We start from the raw sequence: 21,411 nt of genomic DNA, 5'->3' as shown, positions 1-21,411 counted from the left end.
AAATATCCCAGCACTTCATCTATAGAACACTGGACATATTTTGAACTACATTACTGAACATAATAAAAGAGGCTGTTGTTTATAACTGGAATGTTTGAGTATAAGTAGTTGATTAATAGATGCCTTTAATAAAATGTGAGAATATGTGAAATGCCACTGTCCTAAAATAAACTCTGTTGGTCCTCTAATGAACAGAGCTGAAGAACATAATTCCTGCTTTCTGCTGTACAGATTAGTGTTTAACCCTAATACCTAATAACCCTCTCTCTCTCTCTCTCTCTCTCTCTCTCTCTCTCTCTCTCTCTCACTACACATGCTACTCCTGAGATACCAGTGATCCTGACTGGTTGGAGTTCTCATCACCTGAAGTCACTCGCTGCTGCTGAGGCTCCACACGGACAGCCTAAAGATCACCATGAGAATAACGTGGATGGTTCCACTTAAAAACCATAAAGATGGCTGTGGTTGTTCTTCCTTAGATAACCTTAGGACTGCTATTGCTAAGAACAGTTTACACTCAAGTCTCCATCACTGAACAGTTAATAACTTCAGCTCCATACAAAAGAGAATTTATTTATAATCGCATTATCCGTTGCACCCAGATGAGGATGGGATCCCTTCTGAGTCTGGTTCCTCTCGAGTTTTCTTCCTCATATCGGGAGTTTTTCCTCACCACCGTCACCTCTGCCTTCTCATTAGGGATAAATTTGTAAATTTATAATTTAATAGATAAATAAAATTGAAATTGAATCAGACCGGAGGAGGCGCTCATGCAAATCCCTTCTGAATTTAAATTTAAAAAGTAAAACATTAAAGATAAATTTCTAAAGTAAAATATAAAACATAAAAATATGTATTTTATTATTTATTAACTGAATTTGTGGATGAATTGTGTAATTTAAATAATCTGATTGGTCAGCCAAGGTTTCCATAGCAGAGGCCACGCCCACTCAGCAAGAGAGGGAGGAAAAAAAAGGCAAACATCAAGCATGAAAAAACATCAGACTTTTTCAAGTAATATTTCAAAGAAAACTAAAATTAATGATACAAATATGAAGGTTATCGAAGAGAAGGATGAAAAAACGACGCTGAAACCGAACGGCAGAGACTCCTGTCATCCAGGTAGAGTTTATTTAGTGAACACCTGTATTAGCATCTCGGCTAATGCTAATGGGATTGTTAGCAACACTGCTACAGGCTCAAAAATTATACCAAAGTGTAAAAATCTTAATTAAAAGAGGAAATATCCAGCAAAAATGTACTCAAGTGAAAGTCAAAAAGGTGCTAGTTTTAAATGTCCTTAAATATTAAAAGGAAAATGTAAATGTTAATAAAATTAAGTTAGTCATGTGAAAAGTACATTTTATTACTTGTTTAAAACTGTTAAATCATCTTAGTTTTAAAGCAACTACATCATTTAGCCTGAAGACATTCATTGTGTAAGTTTGCTGCTCATACACATGACTAATGTAGTAGTTTATTAATGACTTAATCAGAAGTAAAATATCCTGTAAATAACCAATATTTCTATTAGCTAGAATTTGACTTGCTGGCTAGATAACTATGTTAGCTACTGGAATCAGTGCTAGTATAATCTGGCATTAGCAAGGAAAACAGGCTAACTTAGTTAAATATAGCCAGTTAATATTAGTAACCATAACTTACCTCAACATGCTTTTTCAAATAAGATGGAATTTGTAGCTTCTGTGGAGGTAAAGGAGATGCCTCATTCTTTTTTTTTTTTTTTTTTTTAAATTTATTGGTTTTCCTTATGCATAAGTTACAGTTCAAGCCTGAGTCTGAACTCAGTCGTCCTTTGAAGTGACAGTCTTAATAAAGTTCTCCCACATATCAATGTGTGTGTGATTTCTGTTCGGTTTTGCTAACATTTTTTCATATGATGCATTCTCAATCATAAATTCAATCCACATTTTAAGTGTAGGACATCGGATATCTTTCCAGTATGTAAGTATCAGGTGTACTGCTGTGATACATCCACAGTAACAAGGGAGGACTTGTTTTTAATCTGAAGAATCTCAGACTTATCTCCTAAAAGACATAAGCTTGGTGAAAGTGGAAGGTCAAATCCAAAACATCTTCCAAGATATTTCAGTACAATTTCCCAAAAAGGTTGAATCTCTGTACATTGCCAGAGAGCATGAATGTATGTGCCAGTTTCTTGTTTACATTTCCAGCATTTATTATCTTTCAGACAACCCATTCTATAAAGCCGAACTGGCGTGTAATAATACCTATGTAGTTCCTTATACTGGATAAATTTACCTCTCGCTTCCTTTACATACCTCCCACTGTTGGACAAAACTCTGTTCCAAGTGTCCTTCAATGTTCCATCAATGTCACTATTAATGTCTCTTTGCCAAATCAGTCTCAGGTTTTCACAGTTCTAATGATCAATCCTTATACACATTCTGTAAAATTGAGATGCTTTCTGAAGAGGCCTTGTTAGTTCGCAAAACTCTTCTAAAACATTCTTTTTTGTCCCATGCGAACCTTGATCCTGGCCTTCTAAATGAAAATTTTCTTTTAAATTATTATAAGACAAAAGCTTCTAAACCATTGTCCCCAAAACAGGGGCTTTTTTCCTACTTTAACATAAGGGTTATTCCATACTGAAGAGTAATATTGACACATGTGAGAAATCTGACACTTTTTGTGGACAGCCTTCCAAACCTCCCTAGAATGAAGCAATATTGGGTTAGTCATATTATGAGGTAATTCTCCTTCTGGGTTTTGTGAAAAAGCCTCTATTGGCCAAAAAGGAGATGTAAGTTGTTGTTCTATTAGCACCCAGTCTAGATCCAAACCACCTTCACCCCAGTGTCTAGAGAGCTTAGACATTTCAAATGCTATTTTATAGAGTTCTACATTCAGCAACACTAAACCACCCCTATCTCTAGGCAAACATAATTTGTTTACTCCAATCCTGGGTATTTTACCTTCCATAAAAAGTCCTTAATCATAGTATTATATCGTTTATATATCTGGTGAGGCATGGATACAGGGACCATCCCCGATACGTAATTAAACTGCGGCGCAACCACCATCTTTATTATATTAACCTTTCCCCATAAAGTTAAATAAATTTTTTTTCCAGCTATCTAATTTTATCTGTAGTTTCTGCAACATATCCATATTCAAATTAAATATGTTCTCTAAATTAGGTCTCAGGTAGATAGCCAAATATCTGATTCCTTTATGCATCCATTTAAAGTTAAATGCACTAACTGGGGAAGAGAAAAACACTGCTCTGCCTCTGACTTATGCCAGCTGATTTTATATCCCGAAAATTTAGAATAAGATTCAATCACATTAAGGAGTACTGGTAAAGAGTATGCAGGATGTTTAACTAATAACAATATGTAATTAATGTATAACAGTAGTTTGTGTTCTTTTCCCCTGCAAATACACCTTTAATTCTTGGGTCCTCTCTAATCATCAAAGTAATGGACTAAGAGGGCAACCTTGACGGGTAGATAGATAGATTAAAAAAAGATGAAGTTATTCCATTAGTTATTACAGCTGCTGTAGGATTGGAGTAAAGAATTTTAATCCACTTCACAAAACCTGGGCCAAAACCATATTTATCTAAGGCTGCAAAAAGAAACCCCCACTCCACCCTATTGAAGGATTTTTCCACATCACGCGGAAACGCCTCATTTTATATGTGTCTTTGCTGACTGCAGCTTACTGAAACATTTTACTGAGGTAAGGCCGAGGCACTCATCCTCAGCTTCCACACTGCAGTCCAGTGGATTGTCCATTATGAACACACACACACACACACACACACACACACAGATAGCTGTAACTACATTGTGTAGCATCAGGTCACCACAGATGATAAATTCTTGATATTTTTATTTATTTGATTTATTATTTATTTCTGTAGTGATGAGCTTGATTGAATGCTTTAAACTGAACTAAAAATAAATAAGTAAATAAATATAACGCACAGGAGCCCATTGTGGTGAATTATAGCATACACTCCTTGGCTGCCCAACTTTTTTTTTTCTTGTAAATGTGTACAAACTTACAAATATTCAATTTTAATAAATTTCCCAAAATAATAAGTAAGTATAGTAATAAGATATAGGATAACTATAATTGCACATTTTCCATGCCTGACTTTGTAATATCAAAATGTTCAATTTTTTTTTTAATTATTTTTTTTTTTTTGAAAATCAGATACATCCAAAAATATTACCTCTTCAATTGAAAAGCTTCAGATACTGGGGTTATGACTTTACTCTTCAGAAAGGAAAGGTGCTTCTGTAGGCATGTGAGATTCCAGAAAATTCTTTTTACATTTAAAGCATACCCTTTGGTTCTTGGAAATCAGCAGTGGCACTGAACACTGAACAAAGCCTGAAGACTGATCACTTGGAAGGTTGCAAGACACAGTCTTTCAATAAGGATGAATTTTAAACTAATCTAATCTAAAATCAGATCTGGCAAAGAGAGCAGAAACAGACATGTTATTTTGTGGGGTAAAAGTGAGAGTGCAACAAAAGTCACAAAAAGTCACTTTTCTTTTCACATTTTGCAGTTGCCCAGTAGGCATCACTGAGTTTTACTCATTTTCTCTCCGTATAATATTATATATGATTATAGCTATTCATGTGGTACAGTAAGTAGCATTGCTGCCTCATGGCTCTATAATGTAGCCCCACTTAAAAGAAAAATAATTAGAAACAAAAAAAGCACTCTGGTATAATAATCACGTGCACACCTTAACACAGACCACTCGAACGTTAGAATGTAGTGTCCAAATTGGAACGAGATCCTTCTTAATTATATTAGAAAATATAAAGACAGATTTGAATTATTAGACAGAAAATTCAGAGTATTAACCTAGACAATTTGCTTAGTAGCTATGAGAGAACAAAATAACCACATTAATAGAGCGATTAGAATCTTTTAATCCAATTTTCATTGATTCCCTTTTCAAAATCATTATCTTGATACAGTAAGAATGCAGAAAAATTAAACTATGAGTATTGTAATGACTTGTGAATATGAGTACAGTATTTAAAAAGATGAGGTGCATTTCTTTAATAATAGATTTGTTTCATATTAGTAAAAACATATTATAAATATATTAGTATTTTAATTTGTATATTTTTTCCCATACATGCCTAAACATTTTCAAATGCACTAGCAATTGATTACACTAAAAAAATTACACTAGTGAGTAATGGGCCGTTTTGACTTGAGCATAACAGATGGGGTTAATATAATCTGTCTTGTATTTCACACATCATAAGAAAATTGTTATTGCAGCTGTTGTCATCCCAAATTCCAGAGTTATGGACGATGGTGCAGTCCTGTGAGCCCCGATAATCGTCAGGTTGACCAGAGCCCCATTTTGTAAAAATTAGTGGATTTCCCTCATCGTCTACAAATTTGCCTTCTTCCGTTGTATCTGTTGCTCTAATGAATGCTGCTGAGCTAAAGGAACTGAGGATTTTAGCTAAAGCTTGATTTTCTTCCTCACTCTTTGGTAAAACTACTTTTCCTCCACCATCGTTGCAGAATTTCACTGCTTGTTCAAACTGCCCTGTTGTGCCATCAGTCACATAGTACTTCTGTCCCACTCTTCTGAATGTAGAAAAGCTGGTAGCTTTAAATGAAATGTGATGATCATTTCGTTTGTAATTGTTTTATTTTTACTGCAACAGACAGTAAATTTTTTTAAATTTTTTAAATTTTTAAGGGGTAAAAATAAATTTTAATATGGGTTTCAAACTTCTTACCTTTTTCCATGACAGAGACTTTTGCTTTGAGACTGTTGATTTCTGACTGAATTAAAGAGTTTTCTCCAGGAATCCCTGAAAAGAGAAAATAATTTAATAGTTAACAGTTTGACACATACACTGTAAACATTCATATAATGTTCTATTGTAATAATTACAATTCTAAAGATCTAGGGTTAGATCTACTTTTTGAGATTGTTGAGGTTCTGCATGTCACATTCTACAACAAATAAAATATTAATGTCTGTTACCAGGTGGACAAAGATCTCCTTTTTCTCCTTTGGGTCCTGCTGGCCCAATTTTACCTGGAGGTCCCTGCACACTCAGCCCTGAAAATTAGAACAGAACCCTCAATGCTTTCTGTTAATCCTTAGTGAATTACTACACCAGTATTTACTAAAGGAGATGAAATTATGTTTTTCCACTGAAAGGAGTGTAGATGCTCCAAAGAGGAGAGCCATATTTGTACTAATTAAGTTAATAACAGTTAATATTCATGTTACCATTTTAATGAAAAATACAAATGAACAGGATATTTGAATTTATATGATATATTTATATATTGTCAGGCAAACTCCTATAGCCACAGAGAACTCTGTTTCCCAGAACACACCGTGGCCTATGAATATGGTCTATTTCTTTCTTTCTTTCTTTCTTTCTTTATTTATTTATTTTTGTCCCAACAACAGACTCTGTCACCTTCACATTCACCTCACTACTAATCACGCACACCTGAGAACAATCACACCTCACAGTATATAAGGGCCTCAGTTTCACATTCTCATTGTGAAGCAATGCTCAGTATTTATTGTACCTGACTTACCAAGCTGTTTGTTGTTTATTGCTTATCTGGTTTTGATCATTGCTCTCTCCCTGGCCTTTGTATTCTGGTTTTGCCATGGCTTTATGGTTTGCACATTGCATGAACTTTGCCTTTTTTTGGACTATGACCTTGCCTACCGATTTGGATTTGTTTACCTGTGTTTTTTAAATAAACTCTCACTCTGCATTTGCATCTGTATCTGCTTACCTGTTGTGACATGTATACAGTATTCAAAAAAAATGTCTGGACAGTTTTTGAGCCACATTTACAAAAATGTCAAACTAATTGGTATTTATTTCAAAGAAAGACACCCTAAGCACACTTTCCAAGCAAAACATTTCCCAAAAAATAGATTTTGTTTAAAAATATTTAAAAAAATAATATATATACTCAGTCTGGACTCAGACCTTAGCCTGGGCCTGAAATCAGTTTCTGTAACAGTTGTGATGGAAGTTTCCTCCAAGTTTCAACCAACAAATTTCAGTTCATCTACATTAGAACATCGACAATCTGCTCATTTCTTCTCCTTTGCATCCCCAAGCCCTAGCCTCCTCCATGCTTTATAGCACCCTTAGTGCAGTTTGGTTAGAATTCTTCTCCTGTTTTTCTTCACACAATCACTCTACTATCAGATCCACCCAAGTTAAATTTGGATTCATCTGAAAATAAGACAGAACCTGCTGTCTTTCTTTGCCTATTCTTTTGCTAATATCACCCTTGCTTTCTTAAGGCTGATGAGCGGTTTCTGCCGCATTACTCTCCCGCTGTACCCATGCTTGTTGATTCTGTTTTGAATAGTTTGTGCACTAGTTTTATCTGGTAATTCTTGTGATGTCTGAAGCAATTGTTGCTGCTGTTTCTCACCTGTTTTCTGACAGACTCACAATTATCCTGCCCAGTCTGCTGGTGGTCATTTTGGGTCTGCCTGTATGTTTTTTTTATTTAATTATTTTTTTAATTATTATTTTTAAAAGAGTTTTGCAGATCTGGAGAATAGTGTGGTCTTTTTCATGTAAACAGATGATGCTAAAACTTTTCTCAAAATTGCTTCCCTCTTATTATATATATATATATATATATATATATATATATATATATATATATATATATATATATATATAAAATAAATTATGAATATATTAAATATATATGTACCTGGATCTCCCTTGTCACCTTTGGACCCAGCAGGTCCATCTCTGCCATCTCTTCCAGGAAGGCCATTATGTCCAGGTGAACCTGGAACTCCAGCCAGTGCAGGACAGCTGAGAGTCTCTGCGCCAACAGCCAGATGGAGCTCAAAGTGCAGCAGCAGTAGCACAGAGAACAACAATGCCATATTCTGTCCACTGACACAAACAGCATGATATGTTACACAAATCTTAAAATGTAACATCTCATAGACATGTAAAGAATATCATCATTTTGGTTAAGTCAGGTTTCACCCTCAGTACAGCTTTTGTATAGACAATGCAACCATGTCATCATAATCTACCGTGCTCCCTAACAGGAACTAATAATAAAAAAAAAATTCTACCCCAGACCATTGTGTTGTATTGTTAAGCCCTTAATATTAAGAAAAAGTCTTTAAAGGACCTTTGTGACTTTAGATTTATTTAATGCCTTAAAATGAATCCCAAATATCGGTTTATCTCCAATTTACAATGCAAGGAAAATGTGAAATAAAAAATAATAAAAATGCTAAAAAAAAAGCAGTAATTATCTGATTGCGTATAGTAGGTTGTGTGGAAAAACTTTTGAATTGCATTATGCATGTATGCAAGTAGTAAGCAACTAAAATAAATATCAAACATACATAATTTAAATCAAGCAAGTAAACATACTGTCCTTCAAATTACTAATTACATTGGTAATGTTTTTTTAAAATCTCACAAATCTAACAGTAACTGAGTATATTCTGAAAAATATATTACAACAGCATTAAAAACTATGAAAGGAGATTCTCACCAGCCAGTTGTTTGCTTAACTGTGAAGACTAATGCAGACAGTGAACATGTAGGGAAGGAGTGGTCAAGGTTCAAGGTTCTTTATTTGTCACGTACATTACATACATGTGATGTATTAACGTAGTGAAATGTTTTTCCTTAGTGCCTCGTCCCACAGTGCAACTGTGATACATAAAAGAGAATATGATAGAACAGAATATAATAAAAGCCAAATATGATAAAAGAATATATGAATAAAAATAAAATAGAATAGACTCTATTAGACAAAATATAGATTTTATATGTAAAAATATGTAAAAGGTGTTTAGCAGTTTGAAAAGAGGAATCTTAGCAGCTTTTTGAGGACGTAGTGTGCAAAGGATGCAAGAGTTTTTGTTTGTCCATAGTGCAACCAATTGTGTATGTGTTTCTGTGTGTGAGGTAGTTAATATGCAGACTTCTCAAGTGTCCTCATTCAGTAGCCGGATTGCCTGAGGGTAGAAACTCCTCCTGAGTCTCTCTGTGTTGGTCCTCAGGATCCGGTAGCGCTTCCCTGATGGGAGCACTGAGAAGAGACTGTTCCCGGGGTGGTGAGAGTCTTTTATGATCCTCCTGGCCCTGGTCCTGCATCGCTGGTTGTAGATGTTTGTGATGCAGGGGAGAGAAGTCCTGATGGTCTTCTCCGCTGCCCTCACCACTCTGGACAGTACATTCCGGTCCTTGGCCATGGTGCCTCCGAACCAGGTGGTGATGTTTCCGATAAGAAGACTCTCCACAGCCCCAGTGTAGAAGGCCTTCAGCACCCTGTGAGAGACCCTGAACCTGGCCAGACGATGGAGATGGTAGAGACGCTGGTGCGCTCTTGTCACCAAGCTGTATGTGTGTGTAGTCCATGACAGGTCTTCTGTGAGATGGACCCCAAGGTATTTGAAGCTGCTCACCCTCTCGACCGTGGCTCCATTGAAGTTCCTCATCTGCTTCTTCCCATAGTCAATAATCATCTCCTTAGTCTTGGTGACAACTTGGTAAGAGATTGGTATTCTGACATCATGTGGAGAGGATATTCACTTCCTCTAAGTAGGCCTTCTCGTCATTGTTGGTGATGAGGCCTACAACCACTGTGTCGTCGGCGAACTTCACCAGTCTGTTGGAGCTTTGTGTGGCCGTGCAGTCACTGATGTAGAGGGAGTACAGCAGAGGGCTGAGGACACAGCCCTGAGGAGCTCCAGTGCTGAGGGTGAGTGTGGAGGAGGTGTGGTTTCCCATCCTGACCACCTGGGGGTGTCGGGTCAGGAAGTCTAGGATCCATTGGCAGATGGAAGAGTTCAGTCCCAGATCCTGGAGCTTTCTGCAGAGGTGAGAGGGGACGATGGTGTTAAAGGCGGAGCTGTAATCCACAAACAGCATTCGCACATAGTTCCCTTTCCTCTGGTCCAGGTGAGAGAGGGCATTGTTTGGGTGTAGTTGATGGTGTCATCTCTGGACCTGTTGGACCAGGATGCAAACTGTAATGGGTCTAGGCAGCTGGGGAGGAGGGAGCAGATGTGGTTTCTAACCAGCTTTTCAAAGCATTTCATCATTATAGAAGTGGGTGCTACAGGACGGGGTTAGGGTTAGTGTTAGGGTTACCCTAGGGTTAGGGTTAGGGTCAGGGGGTTAGGGTTAGGGTTAGGGGTTAGGTATTGGTTGAAGTACAATGATTCCCCCCATCGCGAGATTATTGCGTGGTTGAATAGGGAACCAAGGAAAGTGCACGGGCCGGCGCTTGTTAAGCATTGCCATTGTTCCTGTAGCAAACCCCAGCTTGGCGTCTGCTAATTTAACAAATCCAATCGAGCATAACTCGATCGGGCTTTAAGCTGGTAGGTTTGGAGCTGATGTAAATGTTTTAGCCTTTTAAACTTCCTCCTATTTTACTTTACTTAATCTCAGTGTTAAAATATGAAGCCTTATTTAATGAATTTCAGGACACATCATCAGCAGTGTACCTCAGAGTCATCAGGTGTTTCAGCCTTTTAAACACTGTACACCCTCGTCTGAGGCGGCCAGCCGCAGGTGGATCAGTCCTCGGCTTGTGTCCCATAACCAATTGGACAGTGTTTACATATTCATTCTTAGTTTAACTAATTAATTTAATTAAGTATTTATATATATTTATATATTTATTAAAAATTTTTTTGTTAATTGTTTGTGTCCCTAGCATGCTTGTTTGGAGATGCTTTTTCTAATAAAATGTTACTTATGGTAAAGTATGTAACATAAATATGACAAATATTAAACATTACTTGTTCATATTAAAATAGGTTTACTTATTTATTTATTATTTTTATTTGTTTGTTTAATTAACCAATTATTTTAATTTAATTTAATTTAATTTTATTATTTCCTACATGTAGGTGCAGTTGAGAAACTCACCTCTCTGCGAGTGGCTCTTTGTTAACACCGCAAGGTTTCCCAAGCCACTCTAGCAGAGTTTTCTGCCCCGCGAGGTGGGTGGGGGCCGTTAGTCCCAGCGGATGACCCCGATGCAGGCCAACAAGTTTCTACGGGGCGGACCCTCTGGAGATCACCTGCCAAAAAGACTGAGCAATCTCCAAATTGCTGAAATTTTTGGTTGGATTGCCAGTCCAGGTCATTACATGGCCAGCTCTGCACCATTATGGTGAGTAAATAGTGACACCTACTGGCTAAGATCATGACCAACTAATTTCACTTGGCAAGTGAAATATTTGCAAACCTAAAACACTGTTAGGGCCTATCTTTTTTTGTTTTTGAGGTATTGAAGATAAGATATTAAAAGACCCTACTCCCATAATTCTCTGCAGTTTACCTAATTTGAATAATGCATATTGTTGTCCAATCGTATTATAGGAGTTTAAATTTGTGTTCTAGAATGGATTGAGGTTAGGATTATGGTCATGATCCACCTGTATTCTAAGACTAAGTTTAGGATAACAGTTAAGGTAAGGGTTAGGGTTAGGTTTAGGCCTAGGGTTAGGTGTTTAAACTAGGGTTAAGCTTTTGGGGATAGAAAATAGGGTTAGGGTTAGGGTTAGGGTTAGGGTTATGGTTAGGGGTTAGGGTTAGGGTTAGGGTTAGGGTTAGGGTTAGGGGTTAGGGTTAGGGTTAGGGTTAGGAGGGTTAGGGTTAGGGTTAGGCCTAGGGTTAGGTGTTTAAACTAGGGTTAAGCTTTTGGGGATAGAAAATAGGGTTAGGGTTAGGGTTAGGGTTAGGGGTTAGGGTTAGGGTTAGGGTTAGGGTTAGGGTTAGGAGGGTTAGGGTTAGGGTTAGGGTTAGGTTAGGGAAAGATCAAGTCCTCATATGTTGAGTGTATGCTCTTTAGTGCACAGGCTCACTTTGTTCTATTCTAGAGTTAAAAAGAACGAGGCCAGACCCGTTTTCTTATACAAATACAAAAAAAAATTTTTATATATAAATTGGATCCCTGGCTTAGGGTGATCCTTAAACAGTGCAAATTTAAAATCCCCAAATGGTAAATGAGTAAATAAAAAATAAAAAAATATATATTTAAAAAACATAAAATATATAAATAAATAAAAAAAATATAAATAAATAAATAAAAAAATAAAAAAATAAAATAAAAAGAAAGGATGCTTTTTTAAAAATATGATTAAGAAAATAAAATCAATAAAGTTAAAATGAGAGAGCTAAATAAAAATACCCACTAAGTTCAAAAGGAACAGTGACCTGGAAAGGGACCAGGAGTCCCCATAAAGAAAGTAAAAATTCCAAATAGTAAAAAAGGACAGACTAAGTACACATAGCACTTATTTTTTTCAAATAAAGGGGGGGGGGGGGGGAAAGGGGGGGGGGGAAGACAACATTATTTAAATAAAACAAGGAACCTAAGGGACCGGATAGGGCGTGCAGTTTTTCCCAAGTCAGATCCACACCCCATATCCGGCTGAGTGATCAAAGCACAGGATCCCGGGTGAAAGCTCCATTCAATGTCTGCACACTCCCATGTCCACATACAGCTCACATTTACCTGTAAATGTATCCATCTCATGGGGCAGATTTGGGAGTTAAGTTTATATCCTTGGAGCCAGGGTACCCACTCCAGTAGAAGAGCAGGGAAACAAAAGAGGGTCAAGATAGAGAAGGGGGAAGATTAGGGTTAGGGTAGGAATAAGGCTTGGGGTTAGGGTAGGGGGTTAGCAGTTAGGGTTAGGTGTTAGAATTGGGGTTCAAGATGGGAGATTGAGGTTGGGGTAGGGAGGGGGAAGGGAAAAGGGTTAGAATTGGGAGCAGAGGACAAAAGAAAAGCAACGGGGGAAAGAAGAGAATACTGTAAAAAGAAGAATGGGTTAGCCCTATTTCCTCTCTCTATATGGATATCTCTGGTTCCAAGTCTCCAAGTCTAAGATGTTCTCCTAGTATTGAAGCCATGAGGATGGTCTGTGTGCAGTTTACTTATCCAATATGCTTCTTTTCTTCTTCTCTGTTCCCTGTTCCATGCCCTATTGGCCTCCAAACCCGAGATCCTGAGCTTCTGTATCCCAACCCTTGCAAAATGGCATATTAAGTGTGTGTTGCGTGGTCTGTGTTGAATGGAGTAAATGTGTTGTTTCAGCCTTTGTTCCAGACTGTATTTAGTTTCTCCAATATATCTCTTATGGCAGTGTGTGCAAGTGATCATGTAAATGATATTCGTGGTCTTGAGGTTTGTTCTTTGTGGCACTAGGTGTCCCTTGTTTCCCATCTCCACTGACCTGAGCTGTTGAAAATGTGTTGCTAATATAGGAGGAATCACTCGTCGGTCTGATTTCAAACTGGCCCTGACCAGGAGATCCCGTAGATTTTTATTTCTTCTATAAGCTGATATTGGTTTGAATGACCGAAGTGGTGCGTATAGTTCTTGTGTTTTTTGGAATTGTTGTTTAAGCTTATTGTTGAGGATTTTGGATGTTTCTGAAAAAGTCGTGACTATGGGGATGACATCCTTGGGTTCCGGCACCAATCGTGTTGGGTTATTTCTGAGATCCTGCAACGTGTCTCTTTTAATGGCTCTCAAGAATCTCCTAGAATACCCTCGGGGTCTAAGGGTTAGGGTTAGGGTTAGGGTTAGGGTTAGGGTCAGGGTCAGGGTCAGGGTCAGGGTTAGGGTTAGGGTTAGGGTTAGGGCTAGGGTTAGGGTTAGGGTTAGGGCTAGGGTTAGGGTTAGGGTTAGGGTTAGGGTTAGGTTAGGGAAAGATCAAGTCCTCATATGTTGAGTGTATGCTCTTTAGTGCACAGGCTCACTTTGTTCTATTCTAGAGTTAAAAAGAACGAGGCCAGACCCATTTTCTTATACAAATACAAAAAAAATTTTTTATATATATAAATTGGATCCCTGGGTAAGGGTGATCCTTAAACAGTGCAAATTTAAAATCCCCAAATGGTAAATGAGTAAATAAAAAATAAAAAATATAAATTTTAAAGACATAAAATATATAAATAAATAAAATAAAAAGAAAGGATGCTTTTTTAAAAATATGATTAAGAAAATAAAATCAATAAAGTTAAAATGAGAGAGCTAAATAAAAATACCCACTAAGTTCAAAAGGAACAGTGACCTGGAAAGGGACCAGGAGTCCCCATAAAGAAAGTAAAAATGGAGGGGGGGGAAAAAGACAACATTATTTAAATAAAACAAGGAACCTAAGGGACCGGATAGGGCGTGCAGTTTTTCCCAAGTCAGATCCACACCCCATATCCGGCTGAGTGATCAAAGCACAGGATCCCGGGTGAAAGCTCCATTCAATGTCTGCACACTCCCATGTCCACATGCAGCTCACATTTACCTGTAAATGTATTCATCTCATGGGGCAGACTTGGGAGTTAAGTTTATATCCTTGGAGCCAGGGTACCCACTCCAGTAGAAGAGCAGGGAAACAAAAGAGGGTCAAGATAGAGAAGGGGGAAGATTAGGGTTAGGGTAGGAATAAGGCTTGGGGTTAGGGTAGGGGGTTAGCAGTTAGGGTTAAGTGTTAGAATTGGGGTTCAAGATGGGAGATTGAGGTTGGGGTAGGGAGGGGGAAGGGAAAAGGGTTAGAATTGGGCTTGAAGTGAAGGTCATGGTTCGGGTTAGGATTAGGGTTCAGGGTAGGAGGGAGAGATTAGGGTTAGGAGTTAGGGTTAAGTAGGGTTATGGGGTTGGGGTTAGGGTTCGGGTTCCTGGTAGGAGGTTGAGGTTAGGGTTAGGGTTCATGGTAGGAGGCTGAGGTTAGGGTAAGGGTCAGGGTTAGGGTTAGGGTCAGGGTAGGAGGTTGAGGTAAGGGTTAGGGGTTAGGGTTAGGGTAGAAGGCTGAGGTTAGGGTTAGGGGTTAGGGGTTAGGGTTAGGGTAAGCGGATTAGGGTTAGAGTAGGAGGGTTGGGAGTTAGGGGTTAGGTTAGGGTTAGGGGTTAGGGTCAGGGTTAGGGTTAGGATCAGGGTAGAAGGTTGAGGTTAGGGTTAGGGTTAGGGTCAGGGTAGAAGGTTGAGGTTAGGGTTAGGGTTAGGGTCAGGGTAGAAGGTTGAGGTTAGGGTTAGGGTTAGGGTTAGGGTCAGGGTAGAAGGTTGAGGTTAGGGTTAGGGTCAGGGTAGAAGGTTGAGGTTAGGGTTAGGGTTAGGGTCAGGGTAGAAGGTTGAGGTTAGGGTTAGGGTTGGGGTTAGGGTTGGGGTTAGGGTTAGGGTTAGGGTTAGGGGGTTAGGGTTAGGGGGTTGAGGTTAGGATTCGAAATAAGGTTTTGGAATTGAGGTTCCGGTCCAACCCAGGTGCGGAATGATGGTTGGGGTTGAGGTAAAAGCTCAGAAATTGTCTGGAAATAAAGTAAAGCATCACAATATTGTGGTTTTTAAAAAGTTATTCAATTTATTTTACTGGATCAAACCATGGCATTGACCGTCCCAGTGGAAGAAGTGCTGAAACCTAAAAAAAGTGCTGTAAGTGCTAGTAAAAGTGCTAACAATTGAGTCAAGTGAAAAGTGCTAATAATCAAAACAAGTGCTATATAAATACTTTAAACCATATTTACAAAGTGTGTATTTGTGCGTGCACAAATCCACCAAGTTGTGTTTAAACATCAAACCAAATCAAAACAAAACCAAACGCTCCACCGAGACGTCCATTATACAACGGATTGCTCCAGTATCAAGTGCTATTTTTACTCACAATGAATGTGACAGAATGGGTATAAAAAAGAACAAAGAAAAGAAAGGAGAAGAAGAAGAAGGAAAAGAAGAAGAAAAGAAGAAAAAAAAAGAAGAACAAGGTAAAGAAAAAGAGCAGAGGACAAAAGAAAAACAACGGGGGAAAGAAGAGAATACTGTAAAAAGAAGAATGGGTTAGCCCTATTTCCTCTCTCTATATGGGTATCTCTGGTTCCAAGTCTCCAAGTCTAAGATGTTCTCCTAGTATTGAAGCCATGAGGATGGTCTGTGTGCAGTTTACTTATCCAATATGCTTCTTTTCTTCTTCTCTGTTCCCTGTTCCATGCCCTATTGGCCTCCAAACCCGAGATCCTGAGCTTCTGTATCCCAACCCTTGCAAAATGGCATATTAAGTGTGTGTTGCGTGGTCTGTGTTGAATGGAGTAAATGTGTTGTTTCAGCCTTTGTTCCAGACTGTATTCAGTTTCTCCAATATATCTCTTATGGCAGTGTGTGCAAGTGATCATGTAAATGATATTCGTGGTCTTGAGGTTTGTTCTTTGTGGCACTAGGTGTCCCTTGTTTCCCATCTCCACTGACCTGAGCTGTTGAAAATGTGTTGCTAATATAGGAGGAATCACTCGTCGGTCTGATTTCAAACTGGCCCTGACCAGGAGATCCCGTAGATTTTTATTTCTTCTATAAGCTGATATTGGTTTGAATGACCGAAGTGGTGCGTATAGTTCTTGTGTTTTTTGGAATTGTTGTTTAAGCTTATTGTTGAGGATTTTGGATGTTTCTGAAAAAGTCGTGACTATGGGGATGACATCCTTGGGTTCCGGCACCAATCGTGTTGGGTTATTTCTGAGATCCTGCAACGTGTCTCTTTTAATGGCTCTCAAGAATCTCTTAGAATACCCTCGGGGTCTAAGGGCTTTGAATAGAGTTTGTGTTGCTTCATGGAAATGTTGATCAAATGAGCAAATTCTATGAAATCGAATGATTTGTGATTTGATTACCCCCTTGAAAGTATGTCTAGGATGATAACTTGTTTTAAATAGTAGAGAGTGGGAATCAGTGGGTTTGAAAAACACTTTAGTATGTAGTGTTTTGGAATTATTCTCCGTCGGGATGGCAAAAACTGTGGTGTCTAAAAAGTTAATGTTATCCGAATTAAGAGTTGCTTTGACTTTAATGTGTTTATGATGGGAATTGGCCAAATTCAAAAAGGTGTCAAAATGTTCCCTGTCATGGTGCCAGACCCCAAAGATGTCATCCAGATATCGATAATACACTGCGGGTAAGTGGGGACACTTTGGAAACAATGTTTCTTCCCACTCAGACATATAAATATTCGCGTAGGCTGGAGCAAATTTCTTCCCCATAGCAGTTCCTTGAACCTGTAAATATAATTGAGAATTAAATTCAAAGTCATTGCGGGTTAAATTTATTTCCAACAGCTGAAGAAGTTCTGCATCTGGCCGGCTTGAATCTGGATACCTGTTAAAACATTTCGTTATTGCCTGCAATCCTGCCTCTGTACTGATATTTGTGTAAAGGCTTTCCACATCCAAAGTGAATAGGAAGGCCGAGTCTGGAATTGTCATGTTCTTGATTTTGTTTATAAAGTCATATGTATCTTTTAAGTAACTGGGATGAAGTTGTGAGACAGGATTGAGGAAATAATCAATGTATTGTGCCACATTGTAGGTCTCACTCCCACAATCCGACACAATCGGGCGTCCCTGTGGAACCTCGGAAGGGACTGTCCACGCCTGTGGGTCTTTATGAATTTTGGGCAATAGATAAAATTTCCGCTGCCTTGGTGGGTTTGGACCAATAAGGTAATTAAACTGTTTAGTGTTAATGAAGCCTTTCTGTTTTAAGTCCTGTAAAATGGATGTTACCAATGATTGTGTTTCCTGTTGTAATGAGTGTGGAAGTAAAGTGTAATGATTGGTATTGTTTAATTGTCTATTTGCTTCTAGTAAGTATTGTTGTTTGTCCATTATGACGATCGCTGAGCCTTTATCTGCCGGTTTAATTATTATATCTCTGTTGGTTTGTAATTCTTTGAGTGCTCTGCGTTCTGTGGCGGTTAAATTATCTGCTTGATTGTTGGAAAAATCTGAAAGAGAATTGATAATCATCCTGTTCTTTTTAATCAACTGCTTTATAGGTAAACTGGTCTGTTCGGTGCTCGGTTCCCATCTGGATTTTTCTGTAAACTGTAAGTGTTCTTTACATTTTGTGTATTGGAAGTGGTCTAAAATTTTAAGTTGTCTATTGTAAGCGTGGACATCCCTCCCCAGCTCCCCCAAGTCCGTACCGCATGGCGTCGGGATGAAGGTGAGACCCTTGCTGAGTAAATCCTCCTGCGGACCTGTGAGACAAAACGTTTTGGATAGGTTAATGATGTTGGTGTGCTTTTTGTTGTCTGTTTTATTGCACTTCACCATTCCTAAAAGTTTAACTGATCCAACCAGTATGTAAACATTTGCGAAGCCGTTTCCGTGGTCCAGTGGATAGGGTCCCTCGGGTTCACCTTGAACCTAAGTGGGTGAAGTTCCTGCAATGGATTACCATGTGCCAGTATATGAGTGTTCAGTTTTGTTAGAGTTTCTTGTTGTCGTCTAGGTAGGATATCCGAGTAGTTTAATAATGGGGTGTAGATCGTGGCATTGGGAAAAACCACTGCAGCAATTCTCCACAGCTCTTGCAACTGTTTTTTTGTTGTACTTTCGAATGTTTGTTCTCTATTATTGATTCCTAATGATAGGACGACTTTTTGAGTGTTTGGATTAGGGGTTAATTTTTGTAACACCTTGGCTATATGTAAAAAGTTGGCTCCAGGGTAACTATCCACCTGAACATTTTCGTCACTAAAATAGGGAATTCTGGACAGGTTGGAGTCCCCTATAAACAAAACTGGTTTCTTTACTTCCAGTGTCCAATCTGCAATCTTTCTAGTGGTGTTAGGATGTCTAGTAGGAACCCAATGGTTCCTCACTTCACAGGTTTTTATTTGGGGCTCCACCCTGTCCGGATGTTCCACATGCAGGGGAGTCAACGAGAAAGAGGAAGGGGAAAGGGAAAGGGAGGATTCAGATCGGGCTTTTCTCAAGGACGTGGTCTTCCTTTCTGTAGACCCATTCATCACCTCCTTCCTCTCCTGCTTCCTATCCCCCTGGGTCGGCTCCCCCTGTGAATCAGCAATAGTAGGTTCTATTAGAACACTAACATTATTTAGGATTGCTGTTCTGTGAATTGTGGATGGAGTGTTAGCTCTCTGTTCTTGCTGCTTAAGTGTATTCAAAGGAACTTCATGTATTAATACACTAACTACCTTGGTCTTATCGGAGTTGTTGTTTAAAGGCCGAGGTGTTCCATTGCTTTTCGATAAATGCATCTGTGGAGAACTTGCCACAAGGTTTGTGTCGTCTTTACTCGGACTCTGTTTGGAGGAAGAAGAGGAAGAGATTGAAGAAGACAACGAAGAAGAAAAAGAAGAGGCGGCAGTGGAAGAAGGATTAGAGGAGCTGTTTGATACTTGGATAGGCAAACATGCAGTTCCTCCATTTTCTGTTTCCACTAGATTCTGTTCCATTTGTGTTTTGGCCTTTTCTATTATGTCTTCCCTCAATTTGTGTTTGAATCTACCTTTGGCCCATTTAACTGCTATCTGCCATTCTGTTTCCTCCATTTTGTGGATTCGATTCAGTAGTTCTGCTTTCACTTGAACGTAATGGTCTTTGAGGATCTGCATATTTGCCTTCATCCAATTTTGTGTGTTTTCCGTAATTCTATGTAGAGTTTGTTGCTTGGGGCATGCCGGTTTGATAAACTGTGTAAGTTTGTGTGTTTGTTTAGACATGCCCTTTGGAAAAATTTGCGTATGTAGAGCTGTTGTCACAATGTCTTCATGGTGTGTGGCCTGTAAGAATTTAAAATACAACTTCCTCAAATGTCTATCTAAAAATTCCCTGGGTTTTGAGTTGTGTAGATGCTGGTCTGTGTGTAGTGTTTGTTCCACCCCATCTGTTTCCAAAGTCTCCAACACTGTGAATCTGTTTGTTAAGGGAATCATTGTGCCTGTAAAAAAACTCCTTTCGAGGAAAAAAAAGGTTAAAAGAAAGGAAAGATAAAAACCAAAAGGAGAAAAGTCTTCATTGGTCTTACCCCATGAGTATGCTGATAAGAATCCTTGGGAAAAGGATCCTGTAGCTGATTAACAACTCAGTTCCTTACCAGAAGGCCTAAGCGGCCTAGGAGTTCACCAAACAGGAAGTTTTGTAGGCCCCTCTGGCTTGGGTGTTGTACTCCAAAAAGAAGGGGGAATAAAACCGAAAAAAAAAAAAAAGGAGGGGGGAATAAAAACCCAAAAAAAGGAAGGGTTTAAAAATGTGAGTACTCACAAAACGGTTTAAAAAGGATTTTTCTCCATTAAAAAAATTTTTTGTGTAAAACAGGACACAAAAATTGGCAATGTTTTCCCCGTCAAACAGTATCTTTTTGATGTGCAGTTCACGGTGCTTTTTGAGTTCGACGTCCTAACGTTTCGCAGGGAATCCTGCTTCTTCAGAGGACATACGCTTTTTGTTCCCATCCATATCCTTAAATAAGCTCTGGGGTGGGATCTAGGTTAAATTAGGGGTGGAGCTAAAATAAGGAGGTTCTGTATAATTGGTAACTATACCTGTCTGTCTCAAAACTGCCTATCTATTGGTTGTGAGTCTGAAGGAAGTGTGTGGCTTTATGGGTAATGACTTTACCTGGATAATGTAGTTTAAAACTATTTTTGTAAACCTTGGTTCTCTTATTTTCCACCAGGTCTTCCCAGTAGTTTGTGTGGTGTAGTGGTATAGACAATAGTCTCCTACACCTAGCCTCCCTGGTTCAAGACCCACAGCAGGCAAGAGAAGAGAGCCAAGAATAAGAAGACTGCCATTGAACACAAATGTACTGGAAAAAGAGTGGGTATTAAAAAAATAAAAAACCTTAGAAAAAAAGAGTAGTAAGGGAAAAAAAAGGGGGGGAAAGGATAAAAATGGAATAATAAAAAAAAAAAAAAAAAGGTGATAAAACCAAATAGGATAAAGATTAAGAGATTAAAACAATAAAAGTAAAATAATTAAAATATAACTAAATATGTAAGGTGCGTACTAAGAATATGGTCTGTTCCTCTCTTTTGTTTGTAGTGGCACAGGCTAGGTTAGGTTAGGGAAAGATCAAGTCCTCATATGTTGAGTGTATGCTCTTTAGTGCACAGGCTCACTTTGTTCTATTCTAGAGTTAAAAAGAACGAGGCCAGACCCATTTTCTTATACAAATACAAAAAAAATTTTTTATATATATAAATTGGATCCCTGGGTAAGGGTGATCCTTAAACAGTGCAAATTTAAAATCCCCAAATGGTAAATGAGTAAATAAAAAATAAAAAATATAAATTTAAAAAACATAAAATATATAAATAAATAAAATAAAAAGAAAGGATGCTTTTTTAAAAATATGATTAAGAAAATAAAATCAATAAAGTTAAAATGAGAGAGCTAAATAAAAATACCCACTAAGTTCAAAAGGAACAGTGACCTGGAAAGGGACCAGGAGTCCCCATAAAGAAAGTAAAAATGGAGGGGGGGGAAAAAGACAACATTATTTAAATAAAACAAGGAACCTAAGGGACCGGATAGGGCGTGCAGTTTTTCCCAAGTCAGATCCACACCCCATATCCGGCTGAGT

The 21,411-nt window shown here is 38.4% G+C and overlaps 2 protein-coding genes across 2 annotated transcripts; both read right to left on the bottom strand.

Moving 5' to 3' along the window:
• Nucleotides 1-4,920: 4,920 nt before the first annotated feature.
• Nucleotides 4,921-8,662, bottom strand: LOC113525294 (pulmonary surfactant-associated protein D). The gene is made up of 5 exons (XM_026911773.3): nt 8,563-8,662; nt 7,753-7,943; nt 6,026-6,103; nt 5,775-5,849; nt 4,921-5,641 (listed from the first exon to the last, which is right to left on the bottom strand). Exons 2-5 carry the CDS (start codon nt 7,931-7,933, stop codon nt 5,250-5,252), a joined length of 726 nt encoding a protein of 241 aa, XP_026767574.3. The 5' UTR covers nt 7,934-7,943; nt 8,563-8,662; the 3' UTR covers nt 4,921-5,249.
• An 8,596-nt stretch (nt 8,663-17,258) lies between these two features.
• On the bottom strand, nt 17,259-20,026 carry LOC128319745 (uncharacterized). Its single transcript, XM_053239068.1, has 3 exons — nt 19,921-20,026; nt 19,019-19,126; nt 17,259-18,874 (listed from the first exon to the last, which is right to left on the bottom strand). Exons 2-3 carry the CDS (start codon nt 19,079-19,081, stop codon nt 18,134-18,136), a joined length of 804 nt encoding a protein of 267 aa, XP_053095043.1. The 5' UTR covers nt 19,082-19,126; nt 19,921-20,026; the 3' UTR covers nt 17,259-18,133.
• Between the last annotated feature and the right edge of the window lie 1,385 nt (nt 20,027-21,411).

This window comes from Pangasianodon hypophthalmus, chromosome 13 (genome assembly GCF_027358585.1).
Source record: "Pangasianodon hypophthalmus isolate fPanHyp1 chromosome 13, fPanHyp1.pri, whole genome shotgun sequence".
NCBI classification, from domain to species: Eukaryota; Metazoa; Chordata; class Actinopteri; order Siluriformes; family Pangasiidae; genus Pangasianodon; species Pangasianodon hypophthalmus.
The sequence above is the reverse complement of the archived record's forward strand: the minus strand, read 5'-3'. Positions and strand labels throughout refer to the sequence as shown.

Coding starts and splice junctions, on each gene's coding strand:
- LOC113525294 (XM_026911773.3), bottom strand. CDS start 7,933: ATGGCATTGTTGTTCTCTGTGCTACTGCTGCTGCACTTTGAGCTCCAT. Junction 6,104..7,752: donor AGGTGACAAGGGAGATCCAG/GTACATATATAT, acceptor TCTAATTTTCAG/GGCTGAGTGTGCAGGGACCT. Junction 5,642..5,774: donor AGTCTCTGTCATGGAAAAAG/GTAAGAAGTTTG, acceptor TTTCATTTAAAG/CTACCAGCTTTTCTACATTC.
- LOC128319745 (XM_053239068.1), bottom strand. CDS start 19,081: ATGCATTTATCGAAAAGCAATGGAACACCTCGGCCTTTAAACAACAAC. Junction 18,875..19,018: donor ACAACTCCGATAAGACCAAG/GTAGTTAGTGTA, acceptor GCTGATTCACAG/GGGGAGCCGACCCAGGGGGA.